The 11,598-nt window shown below is 34.8% G+C and overlaps 2 protein-coding genes across 2 annotated transcripts; one reads left to right on the top strand and one right to left on the bottom strand.

Moving 5' to 3' along the window:
- The first annotated feature begins 273 nt into the window (after positions 1-273).
- On the top strand, positions 274-3,514 carry LOC131013037 (probable arabinosyltransferase ARAD1). The gene is made up of 4 exons (XM_057941029.1): positions 274-1,080; positions 1,329-1,616; positions 1,881-2,246; positions 2,943-3,514. The coding sequence occupies exons 1-4, from the start codon at positions 496-498 to the stop codon at positions 3,129-3,131; spliced, it is 1,428 nt and encodes a 475-aa protein (XP_057797012.1). The 5' UTR covers positions 274-495; the 3' UTR covers positions 3,132-3,514.
- Positions 3,438-5,903, bottom strand: LOC131013038 (14 kDa zinc-binding protein). Its single transcript, XM_057941030.1, has 6 exons — positions 5,749-5,903; positions 5,502-5,603; positions 4,986-5,072; positions 4,014-4,161; positions 3,823-3,940; positions 3,438-3,720 (listed from the first exon to the last, which is right to left on the bottom strand). Exons 1-6 carry the CDS (start codon positions 5,781-5,783, stop codon positions 3,653-3,655), a joined length of 558 nt encoding a protein of 185 aa, XP_057797013.1. The 5' UTR covers positions 5,784-5,903; the 3' UTR covers positions 3,438-3,652.
- Between the last annotated feature and the right edge of the window lie 5,695 nt (positions 5,904-11,598).

The following is an 11,598-nucleotide window of genomic DNA, read 5'->3' as shown; positions in this document are numbered from 1 at the left end:
ACATGGAGGAGGGAAGGCGGTGGGCGGTGGAGAGAGAGGGGGCGGCAGATCTGGTGGGGCGGTGGTGTTCACCGAACATGGAAGGGGGAAGAGAAAAAGAATGGTTTTTTGTTTTTTTTTTCAAGTGTCAATTTTTAGTCCAAATAGACGCCACGTAGGCGACAAGTCAGCCCGAAGCATCACCGGAGAAAAAAGTATGGAAAAATTGTTCAGCACATTAAGTTCAGGGAATTTTTGATAAAAAAAAAAGTTTATGGAAAAGTTGAAAATTGGGGTATAATTCATGGCTTTTGGCGTAATTAACCCAATTTATATGGAAAAATAAAAATTCTCTGGATTCCAATTCCATATTTCTGGTGCGGCTTGTAAAACACTGCAACGGAACAGAACCTGAGACCTCCGGCATCTGGAAATTCAATTATCCAGATCGGCGATTTCTCTACTGTTTGAATTCCGATTGCAACGCAACAGTGATGGTTGCGCCCTCCGCCGCAAATGAATCTCCGCCCCAAACTCAGATCGCCGCCGCCTCCCGCCACCTCTCCGCTGGACAGCGCTAAATCCACTCCGCCTAAGATGCCCCGCAAATATCTCTTACGTCCCACGATTGTCCTCGCATCTCTCCTCTCCCTTCTCGCCTTCTACTCCTTCGTCCTCCAGACTCCTCCCAACTCCAGGATTGCCACTTCTGCCGTCGACAATCGCAACGCTCTCTCTCTCGATCGCGCTAATGGCGTTGATAAAAGGGTGAAGATATATATGTACGATTTGCCGAGGAGGTTTACATACGGGGTGATCGAGAGCTACGCAGCGACGCGCGGCGGGGAGCCAGTCGCCGACGACGCGCTGCTCAAGTACCCTGGGAATCAGCACTCCGCCGAGTGGTACCTGTTTTCCGATCTGAATCGTCCGAGTGAAGAGCGGATTGACTCGGCTGTGACTCGCGTGATGGACCCCGAGGAAGCTGACCTCTTCTACGTCCCTTTCTTCTCTTCATTGAGTCTTGTTGCTAATCCTGTCCGATCCGCCGCTGCGAACGGCACTCCTGATAAGACTGTCTATAGTGACGAGCAAACTCAGGTGCCGATTCATGTCGAATTTATCTTATATAGAGGGTCAATTAGTACCATTTTAATCCGTACTATAGTGCTTTCTGCCGTACTCTATGTCTTGATTTGATTATTATTCATGAATAAATGGGAAACCTGTATATATTCAGTGGTTGTTTCTTGCTGATTTTTGAAGCAAGGAGCAAAATGTTCAAGCATTTGATACATGTTTAAGCAGCTAGTTAGGTGGTAGAGTAATGATATACTTGACTGATGCAGGAGGCTTTGATGGATTGGTTGGATGAACATAGATACTGGAAAAGAAATAATGGATGGGATCATGTATTCATATGTCAGGATCCCAATGCTTTGTATAAGGTCATTGATAGGGTAAAAAATGGGGTGCTATTAGTTTCAGATTTTGGGAGGTTATCTCGCAATCAAGCATCTCTGGTCAAGGATGTGATTCTTCCGTATTCACATAGGATTAATACATTCAAAGGGGATGCTGGACTGGAGAACCGCAAGTCTCTGCTATTCTTTATGGGGAATCGCTATCGAAAAGAGGTAATAAGATTGTTTCTTTATTGTTATGCAGTTGTTCTCCAAATTTTATGTTCTCTTATGATGTTAATGTATTGTATATTTACAATTAGCATGAGAATAAGTGGTGAGTTTTCAATGATTATTTTGTTTGTTTGCTCCCTTTCAATATGCTTCTACTACCACATGCTTCTCATATAACTGTTTGTGATGTCCATGTATCCCATAATCCGTGTGGTAACTTGTGTGTGCATTTACACTTAAGTTGGTTTTTGTTGTGGATTGTAGGGTGGTAAGATTCGAGATTTGCTTTTCCAACTGCTTGAGAATGAAGACGAAGTTATAATCAAACATGGAGCACAGTCTAGGGAGAGTCGGCGTGCAGCAACACAAGGAATGCATACAACAAAGTTTTGTTTGCATCCAGCTGGAGATACTCCATCAGCTTGCCGACTATTTGATGCCATTGTGAGTTTATGTGTTCCTGTTATTGTCAGCGACTACATTGAGCTTCCTTTTGAAGATGTCATAGACTATAGAAAGATTGCCGTTTTCATTGATTCCTCCACTGCAACTAAACCTGGACACTTGGTGAAATTGCTGAGAAAAGTCAGTCCGGAGAAGATTTTGAAGTTCCAAAAGGAATTGCTTAAGGTAATTTTCAATAGATTAGCCTTAACTTGCATGCTGAATAAGTCCTATTACATTGTGAATGCTAGCTTAGAAGTGATTGACATGATTGGAGAACTAAGTAAGATAATTCGCTGACTGCAGAGCTTTAACTAGAGTTACAAAGCACCAGTTGGAATATTAGAAAATTGGTACTTACTATAATTATTAGTAGCTGTAGAGGGAGAGTTTATTTTAAAGAGTGTAAAACGAATGCACAAATAGCTGGCTGTGAGCCACTACAGACTAAGTTTAGTAAATTACATGCTGTTGAAGTTGTCCATCTCTTATTATTTTCTGAGCTGGATTTTCATCTTGATGTCATTTCTTTCTAGACTGTGCTTTGCATGTGATTCCAACATCAATGAACTCGGGTTTACTTTTTATGTTGAGCTTAAGGCTGCACATTAATTTTTTCAGTTATGGATATCTGTTATGGTAGTTGGATTGTTATCCGCATAAGCAATTTTACAGTTCATTTTCTTCTTTATCCAAGTAGTGCAATAATATTAGGAAACGGCTAAGCTTCCAATTTAGAGGCATAAGCAATTTTACAGTTCATTTTCTTCTTTATCCAAGTAGTGCAATAATATTAGGAAACGGCTAAGCTTCCAATTTAGAGGCTGAATTTGCTCGGTGTAGTTTCCATTTAATCTCACCAAGCTCTTTCATTCTATTCAGGTGAAGAGGTACTTCGAGTATGAAGATCCAAATGGGACTGTCAAAGAAATCTGGCGGCAGGTTTCTCAAAAGCTACCTCTTATCAAACTTATGAGTAACCGCGACAAACGGATTGTGCTGCGTGACTTGGCAGGACCCGACTGTTCATGTATCTTCTCAAACCAGACAGGCGTACGCACAACACTGTGATATTCCATTCAGTTGATTTTGCAGACTAGAAATCGAACTTGGTGTCAACTGTCAAATGATGGGCAACATTTCGATACACATGATCAACAAGTACCATTTTACGTGGGGTGGGATGGAGAGAAGTTGCTCTTGCTACATGTGCAATTAGTTCTGGTAGTCAATCGGCATTCATTTTTTCTTGCTGAGCAACCTAATTGGAGTATTATAATAAGGATGCGAACACAAGCTTGTTGTCCTTGATCTTGTGATGTACCTAGAATTGATCAGTTTGTACATTACCACACAGAAAAACCATAGCTACCAATGTATCAAAAATCTCTTTCGATTTTTGTTGAATTTTATTACCAACACTGTGCAGCTATATATAGATTCAATTATTTGCATTTTGAGAAGGTAATTATTTAGTGGTTCTGATATCCGAACTAAAACCCCATAGTAATTGTTGGTGCAACAACACTAACAAAAAAGAAAAGGAGAGAACGTTCTAATGAAGCTCCATTCTCTTCCACTTAACTCTGTTCTTAACCTGGTGGCCATTTCATCTGTCTCCCTCCAAGAACATGTAAGTGAAGATGGTAAACAGATTGACCTAGAGAGAGAGAGAGAGAGAGATGTATTATTTACTCCTGCAATTTGAGTTGTAAACATCGAACAACCATTTGAGCAGAGAGGGGAAAAGAGAGAGACTCACAGGCAGATGCGCCACTGTTAATAACAATGCGGAAACCATCACTGATGCCTTCTTTCTCTGCCACTATTTTAGCAGCATGAAGAAGTTGCCCCAATATCACTTCATGCCTTTTTTCAGCCTATCAGACATACCAAATGCAATTTAAGTTTCATGATAAGTACAACCAACCATTGCGAAAAGAAAAATAGTACCTTCCCGAGCTGGGTTAAACCATCGCGTTGCTTTGGAATGATGAGAACGTGAACTGGGGCCTGTGGGCTGATGTCTCGAAAAGCAAGGACAGATTCATCCTCGTACACAATTGAACATGGGATCTCCTTGGAAATAATCTTGTCAAATCTAGAAAAAACATGAATCACAATCAATGATGAAAGCAGCTAGATCTTTCTCCAAGTAGGGAGTTGTCTTCTCCGATTTTCAGAAAAATGACATGGTAGCACATTTTGATTAAAGGGTTATTAGCCTCTAAATACATCACCTTTGGGGGTAGTTTGGTTTTGCACATGAACTTTAAAGGTGTAAAAGAATAATGAACTTTAATGTTGCAGCAATTTTATCACAAATTCAAATATTAGATATTCGAACTCCATAAAAATCTTACGATTTACGGGCTTAGAGATGTCTTATACGATATCTTTTAGAGATATCCTATACGATGTCACAAATCCAATTTTTGCTCAAATTAAAGTTGACGTGGCAAGTCAAAATATTGACATGTATTCATCGGACGTTTTAAAAAATAACATCGTATAAGACATCTCTAAAAGATATCGTATAAGACATCTCTAAACCCGTATTTGTGATAAAATTGCTACATAATTAAAGTTCATGTATTTTTTTACACCTTTCAAAGTTTATGTGCAAAACCAAACTGCCCCCAAAGTTGGTGTATTTAGACGCCAATAACCCTTGATTAAACATCATACTTGCAAATTGACTGTAGTCATCTTTTCACAATCTAAATTGTGGTCTTAACTCTTGATAAGAAGTAAAAATATATGTGCAACAGGACTAGGCCAAAGTAAAAGAAAGAAGAGGGAAAAAGGAAAATACAAAACAGATGCAGGTAATTGATCAATCTCTATATAGACTTTCTTCACCAAATTAATAACTTATTCATGAAAAGAAAATTAAAACATGATATGATGAGCAAAGGTACGAACATTGTTGGCGCGCCACTATCAGCATTGGCAGCGGCAGCACTAGCAGCTAACTCTTCATCGCTTGTAGCTCTTATAGATGACAAAACCCTGAAACGAACACAACGCCTAAAAGGGGGGAAGCTAATAACGAATATGAGACCTCTAATCAAACAAACCTCACTAGTGCCATATTCAAACAACTAAAATGCTAAAACTGAACATTTCCCTTAAACAAAGAATTGAGTTTTTGTCAATCTTAAAACCTATTTACATTATTAAACACTTCCCTCAAGGAATCTAATCCTACCATTTTAATAAATAAATAAAATTCAACAACATTTTAGTTCAAAATTTATGAATTTTCCTAATCTCTAGGGCGAATTAGAGAAAGGGGAAAACATTGAAACCTGACAGGCAAAAATTGTATTTCGATGACAGGCAAACATTGGAAAATGCAGTACACTGACAGAGCGAGGCATTCACGAAAGAAATAAAATCAAAGGCACAACATTTAGAGCAGGAAGTACAAATAAATACCTGCGGAACTGAAGAGGGCGACGAATAAATGCATTATGCTGGATCTGGGCAGTTTGATTAATGGATTTGATAAAGTTGAATGCTCGAATACATATTGGGCCACTGTTTTTAACAACAACGTCGCCTACCAATCAAATTGAATACCAGAAAAATTACACACACACACTCACTGAGAAACGAACAAAGCGAAAAGAAATTGGGAAAAAGAAGAAAGAAGAAGATAAACAGAGTGGAAAAGGGAGTGCACCGCAACAAGTAGAGGGAATTCATGGCTGCCGCCATTTTAGTCAGTGACCTTGCTGTACTTTAAACAAGTCGACCTCCAACTTTATCTTTACGAACACTTCAAAATCCTAAAATTTGTTTAGGCATGTTCGATTATAAATGAAGGCTCTTTGTAATAGCATTAAGAGGGTGTTTGAGCTTATAAGCTCATCAAAACAGCTTATAAGTTGTTTAAGAGCTTATAAGCTCTTTCAAAGTGTTTGGCAAAATAAGCTCCTCAACAGCTTATAAGCTTATAAGTTCAAAAAATAAGTTCCAAGAGCTTATAAGCTTCCCAAAAAAATAAGTTCCTCTACTCCAACTTATTTTTTTATAATCTCACATGCAACAATCTTTTTACAAATATTTTTCAACTATAATTTATTATTTCCATCATATATCATTTAAGTTCATTTTTCTTCGATTTTCTCTCTCTAAAAAAATATTTTCTCTCTCTAGTAAAAATTTTTTCTCTCTAGCTTATAAGCTCAATTATCCAAACACTTTGACAACTTATACGCTCTTAAAAATTATATCTTATAAGCTCTTGAAACATCTTATAAGCTCCAAGAGCTTATAAGCTCCAAGAGCTTATAACCTCTTTAAAATAAGCTTAGCCAAACACCCTCTAAGTCTTAATCTATGTGGCATATCTAGAATCTCACTATATTAAAATTTAATATTTATAATCTTCATCATTTATTAATTAATAATTATTATATTCTATCTAAAAATTCATTAGTCTTAATAAATATAATTAATAATAAATGTATATATATAATATTAATAATATTAATTTACATATAATCTAAATTAATAAATTTTATTATTTATTTTATTTCGATAAAAATTAATCTTAATAAATATAATTAATAATAAATATATATGTTGGGAATATAGTGAAATATCCTTACCCTAGTTTTGATGATACCAAAATCAATAAGATTTCTTTGTAACAGACTAGAACTTTTCGAACTCAAGTGTTAGAGTTTTTTTTCTAGTTTAGTTGTTGTTCTGAAGACTGAAGACTGAAGACCGAAGGACTGAAGACTGAAGATTGAAGAGCTCGACTGATGTAACGATTAAAGGCAGAGTCAAACACTGATGTTTGACTGATCGAGTTTTCAACTGAAGGATCAGTTACGAACTGATTCATTAATCCAGGTCACGTGGACTCAGCGGACTGATACTAAAGTCAAGTATTAGTTAATATTTTTTCTCGAACTGAACCTCCAAAGTTAAAAGGAAGCCACGCACTTCCAAAGTACAGCAGCATTAAATGCAGAGATTTCAAGGATGTCATTTCTCTGCAGAGCATTCCTTTTTGGTGATTACCTTTTCAGAGATGTCATATTTCCTGCTCCTTAGTAGCCAAGGAACTTCGAAGATTGAAGCCTCAGCAAAGTTCGAATTTCTCTCAAACGGATGAATTCTTGAAGACCTTCTCCGCCAAGGGATCTATTCAAAACCTCTCCTATAAATAGAGCTCGAGGATCACTTCAATCTTCACCGATTCAAATACATAAGCTGAAACGATGCCCGAATTCGTTACCCAGCAAATCAAAGCCTTCCAAAGTTTGAATCGATGAAGAGAATCACAAAGCCAAAATTAATTCACTACTGATTACACACATTCTCTTAGAACTTAGGCAAATATTGTATATCCAAGTAACTGATTACAGAGAACCTGTTCTTTGTAATTTAGTTGGCAAGTTTTCGAATCTCCTTTCAACTGACCGAATCGAGTGTTTGAGCTGAGAGGTGTTCAAACCAATGCTCTGACTCCGTGAGATCTTAGTCTTTGCGAAAATGCATAGTTTTGTCTCAGTGAAGCTAAGAGTGAGAAATTCAACCCAGTATGTTGGTACCAAAGATTAGATCTTTGGTTTTTTCGGTTTGCTGTGTACCCGTAAGCACAAGCCCAAAGTGTTTGTCAGTTTGATCAACTGATCGTGGATGTAGGAATTGGATTTCGAACCACGTGAAAAACCTTTTGTTGTTTATCGATTTTAGTATTTACTTTCTTGTCTGTGCACAAACCTTTTGCTAATTGAAACTGATTTACTGCAAAGTGAAACATAAATCTTGACAAACAAAGGCTATTTCTTAAGTAAAGTTTTCTGTTGCCAATGTTATTAGTCTAACTTATAAACCTTCGGATAGCCAGTAAGATTAATAACATTCATCTGTTTTACAAACCTAACTGAAGCCTAACGCATATCAGTTAAAGTCTTGGACTTAACTGATAAATCTTTACTGATGAGACCTTCAGTATCAGTCACCAACCAAAGTTTTTCTAAACTCTTTTTACTCTTTTAAATTGAGTTTGAATTGAGACATGCACGTGTATGTAAATTATAAACAGGTTCGGTCATTGATTTACATATTTAAATAATAAGACACAAATTCTATAACTTGATTACTTTAAAACAAAATCTTATTTAATGTCTATCAAAATAATTAAAATTTTTATTTTTATTTTTTTATAAAATATATCCGTACATTTTATTTGTATAGGGTAGAAAAATATATTTTTCATATCTAAAAATTTTATTTGTTTCAGTTTCGTCAATAATAATAATAATAATAATAATAATAATAATAATAATAATAATAATAATAATAATAATAATAATAATAATAATAATAATAGATAAATTATGAAATTAATAATGCATAAATGAAGAATTTAGATAAAGAACAATAGAGGATATGATGTTAAAACACATTAGAAATCTTTAATTATGTATTAAATTTATAATAATCCCAATCTGAGTGAAAAATTCATATAAATCACCTCATTTCATATTGATTTTTTTTATAAGGTTTCACTAACATAAAACTTATACATGAAAAAGCTCCTGCTCTCCAAATTAAAAATCTATATTTAATTGGCGGAATGATTGAGACTAATACAATTTGAATTGCTCCAAGCGATATGATTCTTGGAACCCAATTAAATGATGATATTCACAAGTTAAATTTGTTCTTTCAAACTCCAAACGAGATGATTCTTGAAACCCAATTATAATATTTGTAGCTAATAATGCATAAAAGTTTGTCAAGATTTTTTCAAGTTTCATACAAAATGATGTTTACAAGTTAGTTTTGATATTAGAAGCTCCAAATCATACAATCTCACAAGTCAAATTTGATTTTTAAACTTCCAGATAGTGATGTTAAAAAAATTAACGCATAAAAGTTCATTTTTTGTATTTTAAGGTCTAGACGAGATGATGCTCAAAAGTCCGGTGTTCAAACATTAGATGTCGTCTTCCGGGCTTTATATGATAATATGATCCTACAGGGTGGTTCAGACGAGATGATGCTCATATGAAATAAAATCTTCAAGATTGACATTTCTTCAAAATATTAGTATTAAATAAAAATTTATATAAAAAGAATATTTATTATTCTAACAAAAGGTTAACATTTAATTGAGGAATATGATTCAGATTAATATAATTTCAACTATGTTACCTTAAATTAAATAAATTTAAAAATAATTTATAAATAAACAATTATTTATACAAAAATAATACTCTCTCTTCCCCCAAAATTATGCATGGAAGTTTGTAGTAATGATAGTGGAGAATGGTCCCACGATGAGGGTATTGGTAAATAGATTATGAGTAAATAGTGTAAGTTAAAAGGGTAAAGTTGTAATAATTATATTTGGGGTAGTGTCTAAAAATAGGATATGCATAATTTTGGGCGCCGTACCAAAAAGGAAAGGTATGCATAATTTTAGAGGATGGAGGAAGTATCATATAATTTAAAATAATTTTCCGTCGAATTTCGACGGGTTACGCACTAGTTTTTTATAATACTCCCTACTCCTACTACGAAAAATAATCCTAACTTTTTAAATTATAATATTATACTTTTTCTCTTGTACTTTTTCCGTTCCCATTACAAATATCTCAATTTTCATAATGAGATGTTTAGTCTCATTCCTTTTATCAGAATATATTATCTCTTTATATTTAATATTTAAATAATTTTCAACAATTCACTTTATATATATTTTCTACATATTTCTTAATCTTTTCCTCCGCCCCCATTAAAAATGTCTCACTTTTTATAATGAGATGTTTCATTCTTTTTTTGACAATATATTATATCTCTATATCCAATATTTAAATAATTTTCACCATTTTACTTTATCTACTTTTTACACATTTTTTAATCTTCGTGCTCAAAAGTAATGAGACAAAGAAAATATTTTACTATAAATTGTACTTTTACTTCATTTTTAACTAACAATATACTTTTATTCTATTTTTTGTACTAATATTATCTATACAAATTGTACATTTATCCCACTTACATTTACTTTAACAATTAACAACTTTCTTAAGAGTTAGTTTTAACTCAGACCAGCCTGATGATCAGACCATTTTTTTGTCTACGAAAAAATGTCTTATTTAACTTTTTGAATCATCATATCATACCTTTTTCTCTTATACTTCTTTCGCTCCCATTATAAATGTCTCATTTCTTTTGTGAGAATATATTTATCTCTATATTTAATATTTAATTAAATAATTTGCATCAACTCACTTTATCTATTTTCTACATTTTATCTTTTTGTTTTACTGTTAAATCTGGCCTTCTTCGATTAGGCATTTTGTTGGAGATTTTTTAGCCTGAAATTTGATTTGGAAGATGTAATGAACTGTTAGGATATCTAATGTTTGTATAGGACATATTGCAGATGTAATTTGCTGGGAAATGGCCTGAAATTTCATTTGTAATTTCCCACCATTTTTTGGAATGCTTACTTTACTGTTTTCGTTTCCAAGGTGGCAGTTGTAATTGAGACGCGTAAAACAAAATCTCTCTCTCTCTCACACACACACCTCAAAATCGGCCGTCTCTCTTCCTCTCAATATTGAGAAGCGCCGCCGGCCGCCCAGCCCACCACGTCACCGTCGCGCGACGTGCCCTAACGTCACAGCCTGGCCCCACCGTCGCACGACCTATTCGCCGCTGCCGAAGTTCGCCCAAGGTTGTGATGTTCGCCGCCGAAGCCCGCCTTCGCGCGAACTAGGGCTCAAATGCCTGCCACCGCGAACTAGGGCTCAAAGCCCTACTGTTGCCGTCCAAGCTCTCAGCGCCGCCCCAACACCGCTGTCGCTGCCACCACCCCCGCGACGCTTCTGTCTAATTTCTAGTCATATTTTATTCACTCCGACGAGTATTTGATGGAGTACTCGATGGAGTACACAATCAAGTAGAGTTCGAGGGATTTTTAGGACAATAACTTAGGTTGATTTGAAAATTAGGAAAAAAAATTCAGATTTGTAAAAATAGGACACTAATTTTTTTTAGAGTAAAATAAGACACTAAATGTCCTATTTTTATGACGCTTAATAATTAGTGTCCTATTTTACTCAAAAAAATAGTGTCCTATTTTTACAAGTTCGAAAGTTTTTGTCCTAATTTTCAAATCAACATAAGTTATTGTCCTAAAATATTCTCTGACTCCAATCAAGTACTTGACCAAGTACTTGATCGACTACTCGCCAGAATATTATTCTCTTGTCTTTTTTTTTTGCTAAATATGTATTTTGTAATGTATAGGTCATTGCAATTCGCAATGTTGGATGTCATTGGGTAACTATACGCATGTTTTTTTTATGATTGGATGATAGTTTTAATACATTATTATCAAGATTGTTCTTCACTACTCGATGGTCAATGACATTGAGTACACCATCGAGTATTGAAGAACAATGATGGATTTTTTTTTTCAATTATTCTTATTAGAAAATATGTTATATGTTTGTTTTCACTAAGATTGAAGATTGTTCGTTTTTGTAAGTAATGT

Source organism: Salvia miltiorrhiza, chromosome 2 (assembly GCF_028751815.1).
Source record: "Salvia miltiorrhiza cultivar Shanhuang (shh) chromosome 2, IMPLAD_Smil_shh, whole genome shotgun sequence".
Taxonomy (NCBI): domain Eukaryota; kingdom Viridiplantae; phylum Streptophyta; class Magnoliopsida; order Lamiales; family Lamiaceae; genus Salvia; species Salvia miltiorrhiza.
The sequence above is the reverse complement of the archived record's forward strand: the minus strand, read 5'-3'. Positions and strand labels throughout refer to the sequence as shown.

What these genes read in the sequence shown, in the direction of transcription:
- LOC131013037 (XM_057941029.1), top strand. Translation starts at nt 496, where the DNA reads ATGAATCTCCGCCCCAAACTCAGATCGCCGCCGCCTCCCGCCACCTCT. An exon ending in ATAGTGACGAGCAAACTCAG is followed by an intron (nt 1,081 to 1,328) that starts GTGCCGATTCAT and finishes TGACTGATGCAG; the next exon opens with GAGGCTTTGATGGATTGGTT. An exon ending in TCCAAAAGGAATTGCTTAAG is followed by an intron (nt 2,247 to 2,942) that starts GTAATTTTCAAT and finishes CATTCTATTCAG; the next exon opens with GTGAAGAGGTACTTCGAGTA.
- LOC131013038 (XM_057941030.1), bottom strand. Translation starts at nt 5,783, where the DNA reads ATGGCGGCAGCCATGAATTCCCTCTACTTGTTGCG. An exon ending in GATAGTGGCGCGCCAACAAT is followed by an intron (nt 4,162 to 4,985) that starts GTTCGTACCTTT and finishes TGTTTTTTCTAG; the next exon opens with ATTTGACAAGATTATTTCCA. An exon ending in GTTTAACCCAGCTCGGGAAG is followed by an intron (nt 3,941 to 4,013) that starts GTACTATTTTTC and finishes TATGTCTGATAG; the next exon opens with GCTGAAAAAAGGCATGAAGT.